General features: G+C 41.2%; 1 protein-coding gene across 2 annotated transcripts in view; it reads right to left on the bottom strand.

The window, feature by feature from the left end:
* SKIP (Shal K[+] channel interacting protein) overlaps positions 1-24959 on the bottom strand; it is a 791488-nt gene that overhangs the window by 180448 nt on the left and 586081 nt on the right. For both annotated transcript variants that reach the window (XM_065223860.1, XM_065223861.1), the window contains exon 3: positions 9956-10195. In XM_065223860.1, the coding sequence (XP_065079932.1) occupies positions 9956-10195 (240 nt within the window). The remainder of the gene's footprint in view (positions 1-9955; positions 10196-24959) is intronic.

Genomic DNA, 24959 nt, shown 5'->3' with positions numbered 1-24959 from the left:
AATGGCTGAATCAGTGGTAGTTTCACCAGAAAAAAATAGCACCACACTCGCGCCCGCGACACAACATACTTTTCGATTACGACTTTCTCTTTCTCTCTGGTTCCAGCAAAACAACAACACACTACAGCTTAATTATTGCATGCAGTTTTTTGAATGAATCGCGAACACCGCGCGATCTCGCAACACGCGTCTAACTTCTTCTCCCCAATAGGCTAGTCAAGTAGTGAGCCAATTTTAAGTACTTAGTTTCCACCGGTTGGTACTACCGTTTGTACACCATTTTTAACCAATAACTTCGTCCATTTGAGACATAGAAAAGTTTCGTCTAGGACAAAGTATCTTCAAATGACTTCATTTGCACCGTTTCCATAGATGTTCATCAATTTTATATGTACATATACCCCCATAAGCTAAATGTCCACTACTGAAATATAAAGTTCTTGAAGATACCAAAATGCTACACTGAATTGTTCCATAACAAATAGTCATGTCTTACTCTTTGATTCTGTCCCACTGTGTGCGGCGGTGTAGAGTCTATTTTTTTTCTCTAGTCCTCCGGAAAATTGTTCGATTCGGTTTTGCTTTCGAAATGTCTTTTCACCGATGGATTTGGTACACGGAGCATTTTCTCGTACACGACCCATGAATCAGTTTCATTTTTGAGTTCTCTTTACTCAAAAACGTATGTCATTCTTAGACTGAGTAAATGTCACCCAAAAGAGAGTGACATTTACCCATCATTGAGTCTATGAGTGACCTACGTTTTTGCGAATTTGAGTGAATGGAACTCAAATATGAGTCAGACTCAACGACCGTGTAGGAGAAAAGCAAAAGTGGTGGGGAAGAGGACGACTGTAGAGTATCAAACTATATCCGATTTCGGCTTATCGGTCAAATACAAGTACTGAAATGGTGAGATGACTAACAAATGTGTGGTTCTTAATAAGAGAATTTGACGAATAAGCCGTAATCAGAGCAGTTCCACACCCAATAACGAATCGGAAAACTTGTTTGTTATGGACAATGATTGAGCCATTTTGTATCTTATAAAATCTTTAAACGACGTTTTCGAAATAAAAAAAAATATAGCACGGAAACGGCACTTCTGATCAAAATGACATCTAAGACAAAGTTGTAGAGACAAATAGAATTTTCTGAAAAAAAAATATTCAAAAACATGTTTTTATTAAAATAAAAAAAAAATAAAATATCTTCAAAATGTTCTGGGCCAATTTTAGATTTTATAAAAAAAATATAATCTTTCATTTGATATTTTGATCTTTGAAATCGGCCCGATTGTTCCATAATTATGAATTTTTGAAAAAAAAAAATGATTTTTTGGACCGTTTTAACATGGGGGTGACCATGACAAAATAAAAATAATACGGGTCTAATATTTTGCGATAAGGAACAAAACTACAAATTTTTACGAAATTCTGAGAACCACTATATCGTTTTGCTATGGAATGGCTGTATAATCATCTCAGAATATGCTCATCTTAGATGTCTTTCTGGTATTGATACAAATTCTCTTTAGAACACTATTTGAATTCACTCTGCAATGCTCATAAAATTATTAATAATTCTTGCTGTAATTCCAAGGAATTCCCCGAAAAATTGTCGAGAAAATTCAAATTGTCAGAGTGCAGAACTTGATTCCCTTTCTGACGATTATCGCGATGGCCGGCACGGTATGGCTCCCAGCGGACGATGATGCAATTGATGGAGCGGATGGCTTTCGTTATCTTCTGGAAGTGTACCAGGAAAAGGCAATCCGGATACGCCTTCACATTCTCGTCTCTTCTTGTCATCCGATAGACGGCACTTGGGGCTAGCTACCGGTCCCTGATTTCAGCTTCGATAAACTTTGGGTCGAAGTTTGGTAGGCCCCTGATGACGACCTTGAATGGTTTCTCACCGGGAATGTCGTGGGTGAAGAATTCCACCTTGGAAGTCCTCAGGTGGGCGACGACCAAGTCATACTCCGCTTTGGTACGGAGCACCACCTTGGTGCCGACTCAGCCCAACTTGTATTCGGCTTTAACGCCCAGCGTCGCTAGATCCACGATGAGCTCATTAAGATGAGCATTTTTCACTACCAATCGAGGTAGCTTCACTTTTGCCGCACTCGGGCCGGCGTTGTCGATGACGTCGCCGAAATCACCGATGTCACTGGCGTTCGTCGCTGTTACGTCATCACGTCCACTCGCACCATCGGACTGGTATTCCCAACATCGGTGGGAAGAGTAGCGTACCTATTTGAAATAGGTACACTCACCACTGTTCTTCTCTGTTTTCTCACGGAGCCTGCTCCGGGAGCGCTGTCTTCCCATCAGACGACGCGACCGACACTACTGACGACGCGAACAAACGTTTGGAATAAACTATCGAACAACTCGACAGAGCGAGCAAAGACCGGACTGTACTGCTTGACGAACAAGCAGAGAATGTTATTTGACCTATTCGCTTTGCACGAAAGGTGGCTACTTTTATATCCAAAATTCTTAGCTTCTTCTTCTCCTCTTTTGCTATAGTGGCTGTTATCCCGAGAAAAGTAAAATAACAACCTGATATCATCTTGAAAACAAGTCTTATTATTCCAGATATCATTTTGTTTTGATTTGTTATCACATAACTACTTTTGTTATCAACCTCGACTAATTCTGTTATCAGTTGATATCATTAAAGAATATGAAATGATGCAAAATTAGTTCAAAACTTCAAATATTATCCACATGGTGAGAAAATAAAACACTGCCAATCATATTTCAGTTATCAGCGTAAGGCTTTAATACCAAATCCATAAAATAATTTGGAATTTTGTTGAAAAAATGTACATGGATCACAGGATTTGTTATCAAGAATGTTTCAATGATATCTAAATCAGTTTTTCTTGTGATATTCCAGAAGTATTATTTTGTTATAATTTTTGTTATGTTGGCTGATTATTCAACCACAAAGATAACGAGTTCGGATATCATATATTGATAACCGGGTATCAGAACTTGTTATCAATTTGGTATAATCCTTTGCTCGGGATGCTTAGCTATGAAATCGAGGAGCCAAAGCTTGCGTCAACATGCTCACTTTCGGTAGTGCGTGTGTTTAAGTGGAAAAGGGTTGAAGTTAGTGGGGTGACCGATTACCCGCGGTCGACTCGGGGTTAATGGACGGGACTTTGCCAAATAGTATGAGGCGGAAAACAGGGATCAATCTAATCAGCACTTTAAAGAATATATACAAGAAAATCACACAAAACGTTCGCCTCATGCGCGAACAGGGGGTAAAGTTGTTTCAAAGGACTAAGGTAAAGAGTTTAGTTCAAAGTTCACTCACCAGGTAGCGCTAGTATGACATTTATTTTGAATTGTTTGTCCTTACTCAAGTGAAACCAAAAATCTCGAAACAACGTGAAGCAACAGTGCGAACTGATGAGTTAATTCTCAGCTTAACTGTTTACCATAGAATAAGTCTAGTAGGGTAAATGTTGGCTTCGGCACCCATTGACTGTTTTCGGCAACCTAAATTTAAACGTTAATTTCACTATGTTTTCCCATCAACGCACTTCCCTGAATGTGTCCAAACGATTGTTTAGCCTTTCAGCTTCAATCTGATTATATTTGAACGATCGAGCAATCCAGTAATGCTACATTTTTCTTCAAATAAAGCATACGCACTACAAAATGAGGTTGATTTCGAGTTGCCGATAATAGAACAGCTGGTTAACACGCAGTTCTAATGGGAAGATTGCCGAAGAAAAAGAGGCTGCCGACAATAGTCACACTCACCTGAGAAGTTTGGAGCGTTGTAAAAACGCTTTCAAAACGTTTTGAAAAATTCTGTCGATTGGAATGGATAGAGAAGCAAGCAGCAGATGAATGTAAACAAACAGACACATCATATATGTGCGTGACGCTGAGAAAATGCTAGTAGAAGTGCAGACGCTGCTTAGATTGACGAGAATACGTAAATTCCCCTATATCCTTTTTTTTTTTCATTTATTTGTTTTCCGTGCTGAGCACCACTGCTGTTACACGCAAAACTATCAAACTGTCCCACCGGCGCCAATGAGTCTAGTATATCTGAACAACTTTGCTCAATACGGGACTTCTATCTAGTCAATATGTTAGGTTAGGGCAATCAATTAACAATAAATGTTACACGAGTACTGAGTAAATTATGTGCTTAAATTTTTTTTTCACATAATAGGTCTAAATAATTTTGCAGAAAACGGAAACCTTCTATCTAGTCCATCTGAGGGCAAACAATTTAAAAAAAATGCCCAAGTCACTAAAAACTGACCCACTAACAAAAATTCAAGACCCAGGATTAACATTGATTGTCAAGATTTTGAGACCTCAGTTGAGATCAAATTTCATGATCCTGAAATTAGAAAGCTGTTCGAGATTAACCCTTTGTCTGTATCTTGGGGTCAATAACTCAGGCAATTTTTGCAATCTTGATTATACATCAAAACTATTTTTTTTTTCTCTGACATTTTTGCGTGCTAAAGTCTTTTTGATATGCCTACATCTTAGTTGAAACATATTCCGAATGTTAGCTTTAATTTAGGGGTACAGACAAAGGGTTAAGGGGTTAGATTCAAAGATCTAAGAGAAATATTTTAGATTGTACTTATGACGGATTTCACGCCAACTCGTCTTCGGAATTGGCAGCACCCTCTCAGAACCTTATGAAACTTTGTGGGTGTGGAGACTTAGCAATTTTAAGCAACTTTGAGTACTTATTTTTTTCAAAATTTATCTCGCCTAACATTTGATAAGGGTCAAAGTTTTTTGTCGATTTTTTTTTTCAAATCGATATAGCTTAAAAATGACAAGCCCTACAAAATAGTGATGTATGGCGAACTTTTAGCAAATAATCTGAAATTTTATAAAAAAAATTAAATAAAATAAAAAATCGGTTTCTACACTCTAAAAAAATATATTTAAAAATTAAAAGTCATTTTCCCAAAAATGGTACCCCTCAGATTTGCTTGATATTTTTTCTCATGAAAGGCAATATAATTACCTAACTTTTCTTCATACATCGCAAAGTGGGCGCTTTTAAGGAAAAAAAGTTGTTCGAACAACAACTTTTTCATGTTAATTTTTTTTAGCGTGTTTCACTCAAAGTCGAATAGTAATACGCGCACAACCTTATTAAAATCCGTTGAAACTTAATGAGCATAAAGATTTTGACCTTTTGATAATCTGGGCGTGCTTAAAACAAAAATCTAGCCTAACATTTGAAAGGGCCTAATACAGAGGATTTTCCTGCATTTCGAATGGTGTTTTAATAAATGAAAACTCTAGTGTTTTTGTTTAGTGCATAATTTATTTTCCTATAATTCTCCATACATAATTTGAGTTTTTCATTGATTATTAGTCTATCGGAAACAGAGTGAAATTTTTCGGAGTTTCCTTTGAATGTGAAAATCGCTTAGTAGAAATTATGTTTTGAGAAATAGGTACAAAACAATGAAATTTTTGTGTACCAGGTATAGTTTTTACATGACTGAACAGCTCCTTGAGTTCATCGGACATCTTTGTGTATTGATCATTTGATATGAAGCAGAAGTTCAATTTTGTTATGCTTGTATCTGTTTGTTTAACTGCCCAGTTATACAGTTCTTGTGGAGTTGTGATTGTGTTTCCATAATCTCGAGCAAGACTTGCTCTCTTTGCCATTCGTTTGAGAGTTCCTCCAATTGCGTCACATGGGCCTTTCCCATGAGACGTTGCGAAGAAGTGCCATTCTGCTTCCAATCCATACTTGGACTTGAAGTTGCACAAACTGGCAAAATTCTTTTTATTTTTGTAATGAGCCGCTGCTCCATCTGACATGAAAGTAATTTTTGTGAAACTAATAGATTGTTTAATGAAATCTAACAATTTTGATATAAATAATTGAACTGCTATTGTATCATGGGTCAATACTTCTGAAATAATAATAAAGCTTAAATTTTCCAACTTGTTTTCTTTTATGTAGTAAATTTCGAAAGGATGTATCGTAGCTTGATTATTGTTCCAATGATACCCCTGTGCTGAGTTTTGAATAATAAATGAATAATTTTCAGAAAAGTCGCAAATCACTAAAATTTCACCGTTTTGAAGAGAATTTTTTTTATTACTTAGGTAAGATGATTGCTCTTTATGAATAAAATCATGGGTTATGAGCTTTTCAACTTTTTCCGTCAAATATTGAACAAACTCAACTGCAGGTTTAATAATAGTTTCCAAATTACAACGGTCGGTAGTCAACCACTGTTGAAATAAAACTTCTTCCATATCATCTGCTTCTAATACTGATGTAAGTTCCCTCACGATACTATCTGTGGAAATGCATTCTTCACATGTACGATAAAAACAATCTATGGTTCTAATAGGACTACTGCAAAGTATTTTGTCTGCAATTTCTTTATATGAATCAAATTTTACACTATTAATAATCAATTTAACATTTTCATGTATAGTACAGACACATACATTATGTGTACCTGTACTATCCAACAGTATGCAATGCTTTGGTCGGAGCTGAGTGAACGAAGTAAATCCGATTTTAACACTTTTGTATTTCTCTTCAAAAATCATAAAAGCCTCTTTAAGAGACATCATCAATAAACGTTTCTGAACATGCTCTTTATATCCATTTCGATATTCAGAAACATAATCATTACTTCCTGGCATAGGCCTACTAATATCATCACTGTCAAAGAAATTTAAAACAATTTGTTTTTCAGTATCATTAAATCCATGACCACTTCTTGCTTTCTTACTACAAAGAATACCTTGTTCTCTGACTAGCCTTTTCATCTGTTTCACTGTATGATGGGGTGCATTAAACTCATTAACTATTTGATTCACTGACCATGATTTAGGGAGCACTGATAACACTTTTAATTTGTCATTTGTACTCGTAGAAGGCAAATTAAATTTCTCCTTTAACTGCATGATCATTTCGTCAAAATCATTTGATTTGTTGACATCGTCTGAATCCATCCCAAATAAGCGGTTCATCCAGCTCGTGCTCTAAAAAAATGTTGAAAATGAAGTTGTATCTTCGATGTACAATCCTTAAACCACACAGTTGAAACAGTTAAAGTTATTATTATTTACCTAGTGTATCATCAAATTCCTGATGTTCTGATTGCTGATGACTTGTTGATGGTTGCGGCTCTTCAAACTTCCGAGCATGGCTTGATTCTTTTCCATCCGATCGCCTCTTTTTCGGGAGAGGTGTCCTATTGTGCACTAAAATTCCACGACACGATTCACAAATACGCATTGTTACATCCAATTGATGATCAAAGCCCCATGAATGTATTTTCTCTATGAGACTTGATGATAAATTACGTAAATTATTGCGGCTGCAATTGGGATTGTTTATGTTGGCACTACATTGCACCCTTTTAATAATCAATTCAGCAGATTTTTCCATTTCCAACACTTTTTCGTTTCAACAACTATGCAGCACTACACTTTCAACAACTATGCACTACAGCAACTATGAGCATTGTTGTGATATCACCAAACTTAAATATTAGATTATGTCGGTAGAAACAGACTGCGGTGCTTTAAGTTTATACCTTATATCTCTCATGTGACTACCTGCTATATAGCAGGTAACTTAACGATTATTTAAGGCATGCCTTAAATAATCGTTAAGTTACCTGCGCTATTATATGGATTCACTTGAGCGATGAGGTATAAACATATATGCATATTGCTTACTAATGGACACACCTAATACATACAAATAAATGAATGATTATTTTTCTAATTAAATTAATCACAAATACATGAATTGAAATCTTTTCATGAATAAAACATACTAAGTGATTTTTACTTAGTTTACCTGTTGATTTGGAACAATTTGAGGGTGGTTTTATAGAAGTTGGATAGAGTGTATGCATATATTATAATACAATCCATCACAGGAAAGTGCAAACCATGCTGAGATGGCTGTTCCTCATTAGAACGTTTTGTTCTGAACTCTTATTGGACGATTTGCAGGTAACTTCTCTGTACCCTTTTCAAATGTTAGGCTAGATTTCACCCAGATTATCGAAAAGTATACCCATAAAGTTTAATCGAATTTTAATAAGGTTGTGCGCGTATTACTATTCGACTTTGAGTGAAACACGCTAAAAAAAATTAACATGAAAAAGTTGTTGTTCGAACAACTTTTTTTCCTTAAAAGCGCCCACTTTGCGATGTATGAAGAAAAGTTAGGTAATTATATTGCCTTTCATGAGAAAAAATATCAAGCAAATCTGAGGGGTACCATTTTTGGGAAAATGACTTTTAATTTTTAAATATATTTTTTTAGAGTGTAGAAACCGATTTTTTATTTTATTTAAATTTTTTTATAAAATTTCAGATTATTTGCTAAAAGTTCGCCATACATCACTTTTTTGTAGGGCTTGTCATTTTTAAGTTATATCGATTTGAAAAAAAAATCGACAAAAAACTTTGACCCTTATCAAATGTTAGGCGAGATAAATTTTGAAAAAAATAAGTACGCAAAGTTGCTTAAAATTGCTAAGTCTCCACACCCACAAAGTTCCATAAGGTTCTGAGAGGGTGCTGCCAACCACTGGATGAGTTGGCGTGAAATCCGTCTTATACATTATACAGTCAACTTTCCATTTCTCGATAGTGAAGAGAACATCGAGATAGGGACATATCGACATTCAGAAACATAATTTATTACTACCAGAACAATTCTAGAAGCACTTCGGGTTCAAAACGTTTATTTGTTTATCCCGTATCCAAAGAAAAACTCGATCGTTTATGTCAAACATAGGAAAACTAGTGAACTAGATTTTTTCATCGACATATGAAGAGTAATTTGTTCCCGAATATTTCTTAGGCACGATCAACATACAGAAAGATCGATATAGAGAGAATATTGAGATATAGTTCTAGTTCTACAATTTTTCTTAGAACAATCTGGGTAATACAAATGGATATTTCTGGTTGCTAGTGAAAAATTGGCAAAAAATGCTTTCCTGTTGAGATTAGGAACATTAACCCTACCTTGAAATAATTTCCTTCAATAAACAACAGCTTGATCCTTGCCTAAAAAAATTCACCTCGAGTTAACTGTGGATAATCGACCCCATCCCAGATGCATATTGAAGCAAAATTTATAATGTTACAATAATAAATAATCGCCTCCGTAAAGCTAACGTGATTGAGCTTTTCAAATATACAAACTAAATACAAAAAAAATCAAGAGCTTGGAATGTAAAACTGCTCGAAAATTGAGTCCAAATGGTAACGAACCGACTGACTTCCATTGCCATTAGCGTACCAGAACAAAAATAAGCGAATGAACGGGGAACTTCATAAAATCAGGACAGACGGTAAGGCTAATAAAATGGTCATCTCCTGCTTCCCTCGGGAAACATACACAAACACCGAAAATAAAAAGCTTTTTATTCACATCCCGAAAAAGCGGCTCCAATTCGGTCACACAACATCCCGGGGGCTGTTTTTTTCTGGCTCATTTCTTTCCGCCATTCTCAACCTCAATTCGAAGCCAACCTACCAAGCCAGCAACCAGCAGCGAGCAAATAAAAATGCTCAAACGAATGTATTTCTTTTATCTCTTGCTGTTTTTTTTTTCTTTTCTTTTAAAACCCGTCGGAGCCCAAGGTTGGGAAGAGTCTTGAAGACCACCGAGGGAAATTAATTCTTTTCGCAGAAAATCGAAAACCGCGCACCGACTAATTTTCAGCTCACCATCAGATTGAGAGACAGTTCCCAAGCGAGGACCTCCCCCCGTGCTGCTGCGAGCACCGAAATTCTCGTAATATAATTGAAGTCATTTCGTTTGAATGTTTACTTTTTTCTTCATCCTAACGAAGCATATAATCAGTTGCTTTTCATTCCGTGCCGAACAGATGCTTGCTTGCTTGGCTGGGGTTGGCTTTCTAACTAACACTTACCGAGTACTTTCCGGGCACGTAGATCGGCTGGCTGTGGCTGTTGGGAAGACCACCGTGGCATGAGTTCCCCCGATGGCCAGCCCGATGCACTCCACTTCCACCGGAAGAACTGTGGGGACTCCGCTCGGACCAGGCTCGCAACCGGGCGTCCTCCAGGGCCGTCAGCACTTCGCCAAAGGGAGCCATCAGCATCTCGCAATAGACGGACGCCAGACCCTCCAGATGCCCCCGACCGCCGTCCTGGAACAAGAACAAGGGAAAAGGAATCTCGGTTAACGATTAGCGTCGTAACTGGATCATCTACCCGCTACGCCCCTGCCAGGCTACCCCGATTTCCTCCCCCCTCCTAGACCCATGATTTATGCAGTGTGCCAATGCGTGTTTGTTCACACAATGCGACCGTCGAAAATTTAATCAGGCGCATAATGTGCATCGCAAATCTGTATGGAGCCGAGTGCACACAGCACATTCTACCAACGACCACGGTGCAGCTGTTCTGCCATGCGAACGCCAAAATTCAACCCCTTTTTCGATTAACTCCCCTTTTTTTCGGGGTTTGTAGATAAGTACTTGCTTGTTTGGAAGCGATGGTCGGCCGGCGAGGGAAGTGCAGCAACCGAGGTAAGAACAAAGCCGAAACAAATTGAAATATAATGCATGATTTGATGAAAGCCAGTGCCAACCAGACGACGACGACGACGGCGACGGCGACGACGACAGCGGTTTGAAATTCGAGCCACGTTCAAAGACCGCTTGAGCCGACGACGACCTGGCCTGGAAAAATACCGAAACTCTGCGAATGCAAAACAGAAAAAAAAAAAACTGCATGCCAAACGGAATTCGGCAACCGGGTAAAAACCGGCGCGGCGGATCTGGTTCCAATATTCCTATTATTAAACAATATGTCGCATGCCACAGCGGGATCCGCTCGGCATGGCAATAAACGCGTCCTGTGCCGTGGTGCATAGACTGGAATATGTTGGGTTAGGTTGGAAAAGTGCACTGCGAATCGATCGGCATGTTTGATGTGTGTGCGCACATATAATTTGCATACCCACTTTGGACGCGGAAGGGTGGGCGGTGCGGTATGACGCAGCAGGTTTTTTGACAGTTGACAGCTTTCAGGTTCAGGAAGTGCCGCACGTTTCAGTTCGGGTTTAAATTGGGGAAGGTGTCCAAGTGCGATGTGTTTCTTCGATATGAGGGCATAGACACCCGGTTGCAACGTGATTGACAACAGGAAGGAGATGGTTGAAGTGGAAAAATCGGGACAACCATTGGGATCACACGTGGATCGGAAATGTGCGAAACGGTTAGGGTAAAATGATAGGAACACCAATATGGCATCTCCAAAATAATGAATATCTAGTTGAGTAACACTATTAAAGGGTGTATTCGATAAAAATGGCACACACATATTTTCTCACTAAAATTAAACCGATTATCGAATTTTCTTGAAATTTTCAAGGCATGCAAAACTATTGAGATATGATTTACAAAATTTGTTTTATTCAATTTCATCTACCATCCCGAATGCCCGCACCTTCCTTTTCACTCCACCCTTCAAATTTTGTACAACCGATTTTCCCAGTGTTTTTGATGTTTTTACCCAAATTTTCTTTAACTCCAGCTCTGTTTTAATAATTTTGGGATGTTTGCGAAGTTCCGTCTTCATAATTGCCCAGAATTTTTCAATTGGGCGAAGTTCCGGTGCATTTGGTGGGTTCATATCTGTGGCGACGAGAACCTCCCCGCGATGAAGACGTCGACGGCGCCGTGCTCGGTACACTGGGACAGCGAGTGCCAACTGACACCGACAGACAGATGAGCGTGTTGTTTATTATTGATAAGAGTGATAGTGCCGTGATAACACCCCGCGTGCATTCATTGAAAGCGCTATTAAAGTCTAGATAAACCTAGTTAATTAGTATATACAAATTAAAATTAGTATTTACAGTTACTACAAGTAAGTAAATCTTGAAATATAAAATGTGAAATTATATGCTAAAGCTTACATCTAACACGCAAAATTTACTATCCTAGTTTCGTAACCTAAAATTTAAAAACCACCTAAAGGGAAGAATCTCGTTGTTAAAGTGAAGATACTGAAAATTTGTAGGTAATATTATATATATTCTAAACATGTATACTTATAATAAAACACTTACAGCTAAAGCATATTCCAACAACAACAACCGTGTATTGGATCGCTTGAAAGAGTTTCAGTTGCTACAATATCTCTTGGCACAAAATGGACTCCGTTGGCTCGGTACTACTCCAACACGTTTCTAGTGTAGTGACAGGATGCTAGATCAGGCCAAAACAGAGTTGATCCTTTGTGCGTCCTTATGAATGGCAAGAGACGCTTCTTAAGGCACCGTGTAAATCGCACCGTTGATTGTTGGTTGGTAAACGGCTGGACAATGCGTACCATTAATACTTCGCGTATCTGCAGGTATAAAATAGACCCCACTAGCGGTGCTTAGCCTCTTGTCCAGTAACTCCTATCCCTACCTCCCCGCAGTGCCGGCTGGGGTACGAGTAACCATAGGGAAGATCGGGTAACCAACCCCGGTGGGACCTTTGTCGTATGCTGACAGGGAAGGGGGGGACTCCTCTCTCCGGAGAGAGCAGTCTTCGAGCGTCTGTTCACCATGGAGGTGCGGCTCAAAACGGCGTCTGTTCTCCATGTTAGGAACGGCTGATGAACGTCCTGGTGCCAGCGTGGGACTCTAAACAGTGCTATGCACGGGGGTTGCTGCAGGCCCTACAGGCCAGCCGTAAAAAAAAAATGCGGAAGCAAGCAATGTAAATACGGACCGGAACAATCGGCATAGACCTAAGCAACGGAAACGGACTAACGATTGGAAACTCGGAACATGGAACTGCAAGTCTCTCAATTTTTTGGGAAGTACCCGCATTCTTTCCGATTTATTGAGGGTCCGCAAGTTCAACATCGCAGCGCTGCAGGAGGTTTGCTGGAAGGGATCGTCGGTACATTCGTATAGGGATGGTTATACCACCTACAGATGCGCGTGATTGGGTGGTGGCCAATCCATAGCAGAATGTGCAGGTTGAGGATCAAAGGCCGTTTCTTCAATGTCAGCAAAATCAACGTGAACAGCCCTCATTTAGCAAGTGACGATGACGATAAAGTCGCTTTTTACGCGCAGCTGGAACGGGAATATGACAGCTGCCCAAGCCTTAGACTCATCGATTTCGCCGCCTCTAAGAACATGGCCATCCGTAGTAGCTACTTCCAGCATAGCCTCCCATATCGGTATACCTGGAGTTCACCGCAGCAAACAGAATCGCAAATCGATCACGTTTTGATCGACGGAAGGCACTTCTCGGACATTATCGACGTCAGGACCTATCGCGGCGCAAATATCGATTCGGACCACTACCTTCTAATGGTCAAGGTGCGCCAAAAACTTTCCGTTGCCAACAACATTCGGTACCGATGCCCGCCACGGTACAATCTGGAGCGACTGAAGCTACCCGAAGTCGCAACTGAGTACGTGCAATGCCTCGACGCAGCGTTGCCGGATGAGGAAGAGCTCACCGAAGTCCCTCTTGAGGACTGCTGAAGCAACGTGAAAGCAGCCATTAGTTGGGTTCGTGGAGCGGAATCGACGGAACGATTGGTTCGACGAAGAGTGTCAGCCGGTTTTGGACGAGAAGAACGCAGCGCGGGCGGCGATGCTGCAGCAAGGAACCCGTCATAATGTGGAGCGATATAAACAGAAGCGAAGACAGCAAACCCATCTTTTCCGGGATAAGAAGCGCCGCCTGGAAGAGCTGGAGTGCGAAGAAATGGAGCAGCTGTATCGTTATCAAGAAACACGCAAGTTCTACAAGAAACTCAACGCATCCCGCCAAGGCTTTGTGCCGCGAGCCGAAATGTGTCAGGATAAGGTGACGAACGTGAGGTGATTGAAAGGTGGAAGCAGCACTACGATGAACATCTGAACGGCGCAGAGGCGGAGGATCAAGGCGGCAGGAGGAATGGCTTCGTCGGTACACCGGATGAGGGGGACATGTCAGCTCCCACGATAGGTGAAGTTAAGGATGCTATCCGGCAGCTTAAGAACAACAAAGCAGCTGGGAAAGATGGTATCGGTGCGGAACTTAACAAAATGGGCCCGGATAAGTTGGCCACTTGTCTGCACCGACCGAGTCAGGATCTGGGATACAGAACAGCTACCGGAGGAGTGGAAAGAGGGAGTAATATGCCCAGTATTTAAAACACTAGAATGTGAGAACTATCGAGCGGTCACTATTCCTAACGCGGCCTACAAAGTGCTTTCCCAGATCATCTTTCGCTGTTTATCGCCGCTAGCAAGCAGATTTGTGGGAAGTTATCAAGCCGGACAACGGACCAAATCTTTACGTTGCGGCAAATTCTCCAAAAGTGTCGTGAATATCAAGTCCCTACGCACCACCTATTCATCGATTTCAAGGCCGCCTACGATACTATTGACCGTGAAGAGCTATGGAAGATTATGGACGAGAACGGTTTTCCCGGGAAGCTGACCAGACTGATCAGGGCCACAATGGATGGTGTACAGTGCTGCGTGAAGATATCTGGTGCGTTATCAGACTCATTTGAAACTCGCAAAGGACTTCGACAAGGCGATAGCTTTTCCTGCCTCCATTTAAACATTGCGCTAGAAGGTGTTATGAAACGTGCGGGCTTTAACATGCGGGGCACGATCTTCAATAAGTCCAGCCAGTTCATACGCTTCGCTGACGACGTGGACATTGTCGGAAGAACGTTTCAGGCCGTGTCGGAGCAGTACACCAGGCTGAAACGTGAAGCAGAGAATGTTGGATTAAAGGTGAATACGTCGAATCTGTTAGCTGGAGGAACCATGCGGGTTAGGGATGAGTTCGAGGTGGTCGATGAATTTGTGTACCTCGGATCATTGGTGACGTCGGATAACAACTGCAGCAGAGAAATTCGTTGGCGTATTATTGCCAGAAGGCGTGCTTACTACGGACTCCACAAGACCTGAGGTCGGGTAAAATTCACCTCCGTACTAAATGTACCATGTACAAAACGCTGATAAGACCGGTAGTTCTCTACGGGAACGAGACGTGGACGATGCTCGAGGAGGACCTGCAAGCACTGGGTGTTTTCGAACGACGAGTGCTTAGGATCATCTTTGGCGGGGTATGTGAGAACGGTGTATGGAGGCGAAGGATGAACCACGAGCTGGCGCAACTCTATGGCGAACCCTGTTTCCAGAAAGTTGCGAAAGCTGGACGGGTACGATGGGCGGGACACATTTTAAGAATGCCGGACAACAATTCCGCAAAAATGGTGTTTGCCTCGAATCCGGCCGGTACAAGACGTAGAGGAGCACAGCGAGCAAGGTGGTTAGACCAAGTGGATCAGGATCTTGGAAGTGTGGGACGGTCAAGAAATTGGAGACAAGCAGCCACGGATCGTGTGAATTGGCGTAACATTGTGATGCAGGTGCAATCCTGAGGGATGTCGGACCAGGATAAATAAGTTAGAGATTGTTCCGGAAGTGATGAAGGAAGCGCTTATTTCACCACATCCGCAAATCGCCTGCCAGATCAGGAACTTCTTTGTAAATTTCGATAATTTCTTCTTTCGAACATCCACCGGAACATCGAACTTAGACTTGACAACGTAAGGAAGTTGACGGAAGTCGGCCTTGACGTAAGTTTCGTCATCCATGCAGCACGATTTGGTGAGCAACTTCGTGTAAACTTTTTTGTGTTGAGTTTAAGACTTTATCATTTTTCAAAATGTCATTATAGAAAATAGCACGACTGTGTAACTGTTGCTATGATAATTAAAATTATCATCGATTGCCTGCGAAAAGCGATTTCCCTAACACAGATTTCAAAGTTGAATTCCATCCGGTCTCAATGAAAATGGCTGTTCGATCAACACAGCACAACTCAAACAACAGTTTCAAGTGGACGTGGAGTAATGAAGTTTCAAGAAGTCTGGTTGATCATTTACTTACTCATCTCAATTCCAAACTATATTTGAGAAAGATGTGCTGTGTTCGACCAGGTGCAGTTTCAAGAGATCACAAGCTATTAGTTTGTGCTACACTCGAGACTCGTACTAATACGACCACTCCTGAGGATCCAGGGAATACAGCATACCTAGGAAGAACCTAACTGTAGCACTTCCTGAAAGATTGAGTCTCCAAGATGTAGCCATTTCATCACAGGACAGCTTGGCGGATAATTGGGCAAATCGATTTTTTAATCCAAAGTGGACTGATAAGCTCGCTGAGGCAAATGAAGAGTATAGAAAAGCTTTGAGAAACTAAGAAAGAAATCGAATGGTTCTTCCGAGACCTTAAGAAGAACCAACCTCAGCCAAATAGGGTTCAAATTCGTTCGGATGAGTGGATGAGCACGACTACATACGACGCCAGCAAGGTCTACAAATTCCCGCAGGTTCACACGGTACGGAACCTTTCTCTGCCGAAGCAGTCGGTGTCAGTACAACAACTGGCAGCCAACTACAACTACCTGAAATGATTGCCAATGGAATCCTATGACAACGTGTCTCCAAGAATCCTGATAGCGCGGCGCCGGTTGTGTAGTGGTAAGCGTGATTACCTCTCACCCCACCAGGCCTGGGTTCAATCCCAGTCGGCACCGCCGGGATATTCTGAGACATAAATCTTTGATCACGCCTTCTTTCGGAAGGGAAGTAAATCCGTTGGTCCCCGGTTCATGAGTTGATGGGTCGATAGGTAGGGTCCAGGTGTGGGAGCTGCCTCCCTGGCGTTGGTAGCATTAGTGCTCAGCACGGAAAACAAGATCAACGAAAAAAAAAAGAATCCTGATAGTAATGGACAATTGTCGCCTCGGCCACGCGTTGAGAAGCACCGAGGTATGATATTACAGCGGCTACCACAGCTTTCACATTTGCAAGTGTAGTACGGAAATGGATAAGGACCTGAACGGCGGTTTGAAGCAGTATTTCTCGATTGAGTCGCTGGCAATCTCTGAATCGTCTAAACCACTACTTTCCAAGGACGAAGAGCGAGCGCTGAAGAATCTAGCTCTTGAAACACGCCCGAAAGGGAACCGCTATAAGACTGGACTATTGTGCCGGTACAACCAGGTGCAATTGCCCGATAACCGAGCAAGGGCGTTAAAGCGTCAAGCAGGCTTGGAGAAAGGATGAAGTGGGATCCCGAACTAGCAGCAGCAATAAGTGCTAAGATGTCGGAGTACGAAGAAAAGGGCTACATTGCTACATTCTAAGGCTTTCAGCGGCTGATTGGTATCTACCGTTTTTCCCGGTCATCAATCCGAACAAATCCTGGAAGATACGGATCGTATTTGACACAGCAGCAACTGCCCTGTCCCTGAACTCATTGCTTCTTACGAGACTGGATCAACTGGTAGCGCTGCTTACAGTTCTGTTCAAATTCCGTGAATTCCGTATCGCTGTAGTTGGGGACATTCGGGAAATGTATTTCCTAGTCCTGATGAGGCTGCAAGGCCAGCGAAGTCAGATGATCCTATGGAGCAACGGAAAACCCAATGAAGATCCGGACGTGTACGTAGTGAATGTTATGACGTTCGGCACGGCATGTTCTCCAAGCTGTGCACACTACGTGAAGAACCTGAACGCAGACAGAGTAATGGAGCAGTTCCCTCGTGTGTTTGAGTGCAGCTAACCAAAGAAGTCCGTTTTGTGCATTCGCAAGCAAGCTTCGAGATTTGAAACTGGCTATCGAATTCAACCAAAGTCACGACGTCCTTGCAAGACAGCACCACCACGGAGAAGAACATGAGCCTATGTATGAAAGTGCTTGGGATGTGGTGGGATACCGCCACCGACACGTTCACGTTCAAGTTATTACTGAAACATGATGCCCTCGAAGCGAGAAGTGTTAAGAACGCTGAGGTGCTGGAGGTGGCTGGGTTAAATTCCCGGTCCGGTTTAGGAATTTTTCGGGTTGGAAATTTTCTCGACTTCCCTGGGCATAGAAGTATGATTGGACTTGCCACACAATTATACCAATGCAAAAATGGTACAGGTATCGAAAGCTCTCAATTAATAACTGTGGAAGTGCATCTAGAACACTAAGTTGAGAGCACACAATAAGCTAATATGCGATATGCAATAAGCTTGAAACGTGAAGAAGAAGAAGAAGAAGAAGAAGGGCCGGGGTAAGGGAAGAAAGAGCAACAACTAATGAACCGTCATTGTAATCTTACGGACAGGCGTTTTATAATCAGCAAATTTCATGATTACAGTGAGATCGGATCATTAACTTTTTGGCACCCTGTAGAGCGAGCCGTGATGATTACTCCAATGAATTTATTTGAGCATTGAATCCATTTAAAAAACTACCAGGGACATCCCTATGGGGTTTTACGCAATGGTGACGTAGGACTACGTGGTCTTATAGAATAAATGTTATGTATTAAAAGGGTCGACGGTAGTACAGGCTTAAAGCCTTTGGAAGATGATGATGACGTGTAGCTGCATCAGCAAATCGGACCGGACAATCCCATATTCTTCGGTTCAATGATTGGGCACTGGCAAGAGTGTCGGCCCGTCTGCTGCTGGACAGGGGTTGAACTGGTATCTGCGACAGGTTGGAAAGCCGCAGAATATCAGTGTCCACCCAGCTTAAGCTCCACCCCTTTTCAGTTTTTCTCGTTAAACTCCTTCTCCCAACAAATAAATAAGTAGGTAAATCTTAGCCTTTAGCAGAAAGACGCTTAACACTTTTTTCGGCGAATTTATGATCCTGTTTCACGTAATGGTTCTTCTCTATGCCTGTTCAGATAAATTATTACTTTTATTTATTTTCTCTGCTGCGCTAAATCAAACGAGTAGGAATAAGAAGAGATGTCGGTTACGCGTTTGAATAATTGAAACTTCGATAAATATTTAGTCGAATCGGACCGACAGGGGCTCCAGATGGATCAGTTGCAAACGACTTTTGTAGTTAGGCAATCGGAAGGAACCGTTGCTGAACAGACTGAACTCTTTCGACACCGTTGTTGTAGTGAGGAGTCCAGACAACCGAGCAGTATTCTAATATGGAGCGAGACAAGCAGCAGTAGATTTAAGGCAGTAGATTTCCGAGAATTCTTTGGCAATCCTGAGGATAAACCCTAGAATTCTGGAAACTTTGTGCTTCTTGAAGGAAAGTAGTGCATCCAGAATAACATCTAGGTCCTTCATTTGGCTGACTTACTGACTAACTTGAACATAATAGTATCTTCCTTGCGCGAAAAAGATACCGAGCATTTGGACGGGTTAACCTCCATACGATTCAGAATACACCAATCAACACCAATGAATGTGTTTGCCGTCGAGTTATTAACGAAACAGAAAGTCGATGCAGAGAATCGATCAAAATCACTTGCACCCCTGCTTCCAAGTTTGGTTACAAGATTACAACTCTGGAGCTTGAGCTTGATTGACCGCCCACGGTTGCTACTCTGTTACTGCCAGATCAGCTGTAATTACACAGAGAACCAATAGACGATGCTTGGGACTAGCAATCATCCTCAATGTGTATAAACTGGTTATCTTAAATTAGGCAATACCAGCGCCGGCCGCGCCCGAACACAGGTCAAGAAAGGAATGGGAAGGATTGTGTTGACATGACACTCGCTTTGATGGAAGCCGAGAACACCTCTGCTCTTCCACGAGGAATCACTGGGATGTTGGATAAGAGGGTTGGGTTTGCAGCAGGGTTCGTTTTGGTAAACGATAAGCTGAATTGATGTCCTAACGATCATATAACGCGAAGGAGCTTGGGACTAAACCCACGGTCTTCTGCTCAGTAAGCAAAAACGTTTGCACTAGGCAGACGAGCACCTTTTTAATCACCGAGTTGCTGTTATTACCATGTAGTCATATTAACAAATAAAACGATTGACGAATCTTGAATGTGGATGGGCCTGCGATTAAACTCATGATGTTCTGCTCAGTAAGCAAAAACGGTTGCTCTAAGGCCACCGAGCCCCTCATATCACATAATACCGTTGCTCAAATTTGTGTATCCATTCAAACCCGGAACCAACGACAACAACGAGTTTCGCAAAATACACGATACACAAGCGATTTTACCATAAATCTCTTTGATATGTAAGGACCTGGGACCGCGTTTTTCTGCTCAGTAAGCAGGCCACTGTAACCGACGATCTTTCAAATCCGAAAACTAAAAACTACGAAAAAGTACTTAGGCCTTCATTAAGTTCCACTTTCACGCGACGTTCAATGACAGGGTCCTATCCAGGATTACATCTGAAAAATCCAAATCTGGCCAACGCCCACCTAAACCTGTTCTAATCCACCTGAAATGACTAACGAATGGAAGACTTTGACTACCCAGCCATGCAATAGTCTCATTCCGTGGCCTGGTACCTTATAGCACGATGCTAGGAGGCGAACCGGAAGAATCGATGAGCTACCTCTCCCCCGGTTACAAGATTACAACTCTGGAGAGCATTTTGTGTGGTCGTTTGGGTGTGTGGAGCTTGAAGCTGTATAAATGAAATGCGTAAAGTGTTTACATTGCGAAAAATGTTAGTTGGGTATTCATTTGAAATGGAGCTGGAATCCGCTTTACAATCGTTATGAATTTTCCAAAAGAACTACCTTAAGTTTCTACTCTGAACGTCTGAAGTCCCACAAATGACTTAGAGTTCTAGTGAAATCTCTCTTAGAGTTCTTAAAAAAAGATCTATTGATATTTTTCTCTGAAAAACATTGTTGTTATCTGCAGAATTCATCCTAAAATCTTTTCAAAATCTCATAATATTTAGTTCATTAAAGTGACTGTATCCTGGAAATATTTTCCAGTCCAGAGGTCTTGCAATTGTTTAAAGGTCCAGAATCTTATTTTTCCCGGTTTGTCATCGAAATTCACGGACTTTTCCCGATTTTTCTCGGCGATTTCGAATTTGCGCCTTTTCCCGGTTTTCCTGAATTCCTGGTTCACTGTATGATGATTAAATAGTAATTTTTCGAGGCAAATTGATGAGATCGGTAAACCATTATTTGTGTAGTTTAAAGGAGTATACTAATATTGTCACTATTAGTCACTTTTTTAATGCTATAAAGTTACTATTTTCATTATTATAGTCACTAAAGTCACTACTATTATATTACATATCCACTACCAGCTCTGTAGTTAGTAAATAAAAATTAAAACAAAAACTCTGAGACATCACGTCAGATTGCAAAAAGCTTTCGTCGATGTTTTCCTTTCATTATTTCGTTCAAAACGACGAGAGCTTTTTCCAATCTGAAATGATGTATAAAAGAAGCGATTTATGAAATTTATATTTTCTCACAAGGAAACTTTAACCTTTAGTTCCTTAACGTGCAGCTTACCGCCGCAGGCGAAACATTTTCATTTTGATTTTCCTAAAAATAATACTATGCTATACTTTACTAATATCAACATGAAGCTTTAGTGTGATACTTAGCTAGAGAAAGTTCTGAAGAGAATAGATTGGTAGTTCCATTAGAGTACGGCAGTGTGAAAATTAAATGCGACAATAATCCTTTGCCTAGCTCACTTGATCGGTGAGGGTATTTGAGGTATTTCCTCAAGTCAACAGGCAATAGGAGTGTGCGTTTGAATTGCTAATTAACTGTATGCGTCTGTGGAATAGTTCATGTGACGTTTATCACTACCTAATGCACCACGTTAGTGGTGTCACATAACCTCACTTTCTACCTGTTCACCAATTTATAAATCCTGATATATGGCCATATTTATACTCGGTTCGGTTGAAAAATTCAGAGGATTAGTAAAACTATATGATTCACTGTATTTAACAACAAATTCGAGTGTAATATGACCATAAATTAGGTTTTCAAAGTTGTTGTGTGCAGGATAAAAGTGAGGTTACGTGACGCCACTGCTTTTTTAAATTTAATATAAATCCCTAAAATGATTATTACAGTTAAACATTCTACTGCCTTAGGCCGTCGTAAACTCTACTATCCAGTAGTGATCACAGTGTTAACTGCACCTAGGATTTTTGTCTGTGAATGTTTGTGCAAATAACAAACATTATTAAAGCTAGAGTTTCGTTTTCACTATTTTTCAATGCTCCATATTTGGGTTTTTCAATCTCACGGTTGAAACGAAATATCAATCACAGGGATCGATCAGCAGCAACATAGATCTTCCAGCTGAATTCGACAAGTGAAAAACTTTCACTTTATTTGATCTTCACTCGAAAAAGATACCCTAACTCAAACATTCCAATCAATAATTCGATTTTATTGGCATCCGATGTACATCGACAAAATTTACTGCACTTTTAATCAGCATACATAGTGTAGAAAAAATGCAACCTCGCCGTCTGCTAGACTCCCGGCCAGACGTTCCGGTAGATATTTTTTGTGTCTGCTCTTTTCTATAGCATCCGAAAACGCTATTTTCGGATTTATTGACTTCCTGGCTGGGGTGGTGGGTAATCGAAAACGCTCCAAGTACATACACACTTCGGTTTACCATGATACGTAAGCCATGTGAATGCGATAACAGCATCCCGCACCACAAGCGACTATCAAGTAAATCGAACTCACTCAGAAAAAAAATAGAACCCTCAGCCTTTACGGAGATACTTTAAGCCGAAAAACACGCAAGGCAATACGCATGGCATCAAAACGTCGCGCGGCTTCCAACTTAATTTGAATCAATCTGAAGTATAGGTAAAAAGGTAAATTGAAAAATTCAGACTTGCATAAATAGATCTATCGACCCGCCAACTTTTTCCAGTCCGCAGAATAGCCCCTCGGGAAAATCGAAAACGATTCCGGAGAACGATCCAAAGGGAGCCTCTCCTCGGCCCAAATTTAGACGGCCATCGACAGAAAAGTATCTGAGTTAGTTTTTGTAAAAAAAATTGGCCTTTAAATCCACGTGGGATTTCACCCAAGGACATGTCTTTCTTTGTGTGTGCCCACCACTCTCTCTCCATCTTTTTCTGATTGGCAGTTGAAGTAAATTTTGGGGAGGAGGATCACCATTGGTAAATAACTGGATCCACGCAGGGGAAAGTAAAAAGTAAGTGGAATTCGGATCAAATAGACTTTTTACTTTATCGAAGGGGCAGGGGGAATCCTTTTGATGGCACATTTTTGCTGAAAGGTAGACATTGAGGCAGTCTTGCATGAATAAGTTAGATTCAATAAAAAGTGGGATTGCTTTCTCGACAGACGAGTTGTGTCGAATGGAATTGAACAGGTTTTGAAGCTGGAAAATGTTTCATTTTTGATGAGATTGAGTCTGATCATGTTTCTGTTAATTTTAGCTTGTGTTATCGGGAAATTGCTGGCATTTCATAGGAAATGCCAGTTGTTGATTAGGATCATCAAAATATGCCTTCCAGGGAAGAAGCATTCGATTTACGTGCGCGTGTACTTGTAGAATTTATTGGAAATTCTAAGGAAGGGAGCCTAAGGAGTTGCCAGTAAATTTCAAGAATCTTAAAAAGGATTTTATCTTCTGGATTGCAAAAAAAAAAATAGCCTCCATCATTACGAATGTTGCGTAGATGATAATATCTCACCACCTTGACCGGCTACGAGCTGATGGTAGTACCGATGATCGGTTGAACGGACCCACGCAAGTATACCTCAACAGTAGCACTGGCTGATTGTGTACGTGTCATACCTTAGGATCGTTCCCATCAACCGGACGCCCAGGATATAGGCCTTCAGCGTCGATTAATGAGTGAATTTTTAGACGGGTGAACATTCCATCACGTTCCAGATGTAAATTCTAGGATCCTACTTTTAAATAAAATCTCACCAAATTCTCGCAGAAGTTCTGGCTAGTTAGAAAGGAAGCATCGGAGTCATCTGGAGTGCGCCAGTTTGATCTCGTGCATCACATCAATCGTCTCTTAAATCGACTGGAAGCTGCATACTCGACGTAATACTTGTGTGGTAGCTGTGGCTCTTGGATGCTCGCTGGCGAACTCTTCTAAGAACGCTACCATCCGAATGTGGCGACATCCGTCACAAAGATCACGGGATACGAATCGTTACTACTGGTGATCAGGAGAACGGATCTGATGGAATATTTCCATGACGTCGCCACTCAACACCACTGGATATTGACAGAACTGGTATAAGACCATCTGGAAGCTGAGTTAGTAGATCCGGTCCTCGTTCCAGAACCGATTTTCTCGGATTGGTCACTGGGACCTCAACAAAAGTCAATTCGGGCAAACTAACTAGCCCGATGTGCATAAAGCTTTCCTTTCATATTTCGAGATCTGCTCACGTTCGTACTCTTGCAGTGCTGGTTTTCGTTGAAGCCAACTCTCTAGTTACGTCTGACAACTATTGGGAAAGCTTGGGTTATCAAGGTTCCATAAAGAGGCGGCATCAAAATGCAATCCGGCGGGCATAGTCGTTCACCAGATTGTTTCGTCAGTCGACTCAAGTCAAGAGCTTCTCGTGGCTCGGCGGCTCTGGCATCTTCGAAGGTGAAATAGTTACGAAGCTGTTCGTTCAATTCACGATCACGATCAGAGACTTGCGCGGACGTGGAACCCGACAATCGCTGATTGCAGTGATGCCAATATTCCAGTTTTTGGACACATCCAGTCAAACAGTTAAAGTTTGAAATCTTCACGTTTTTAAGAATTCATCCCGTTTTATCCAGTTTTTCATTATCAGATTAATATTCTGAAGTATGATTACCAGTACAGAATTATGATGCTTACACTTATAACTTTTATATTGGAATTGAATTCAGTACTATTGGAATTGAATTTAGTAGTATGTCTGAGTTCCAGCCAGGAGGTGGATCTCAGAATTTCTAGTCCGCGGGGGACTGTTTAGGGCCATCCTAAGGATCTTGTTCTGGATGGACTTTAAGGTGATGGCATTTGGCGCAACTCGCCCAGATTGGCATCCCGTATTCTATTACGGGAAGGATGATTTGTTTGTAGACAGCAAGCTTATTTTTCAGGGATAGAGTCGACCTCCTGTTGA

Source organism: Ochlerotatus camptorhynchus, unplaced genomic scaffold, assembly GCF_037179485.1.
Source record: "Ochlerotatus camptorhynchus isolate MF236.1 unplaced genomic scaffold, CSIRO-AGI_Acam_v1.1 ptg000200l, whole genome shotgun sequence".
Classification (NCBI taxonomy): Eukaryota; Metazoa; Arthropoda; class Insecta; order Diptera; family Culicidae; genus Ochlerotatus; species Ochlerotatus camptorhynchus.
This window is presented reverse-complemented; position numbering and strand designations above follow the sequence as displayed.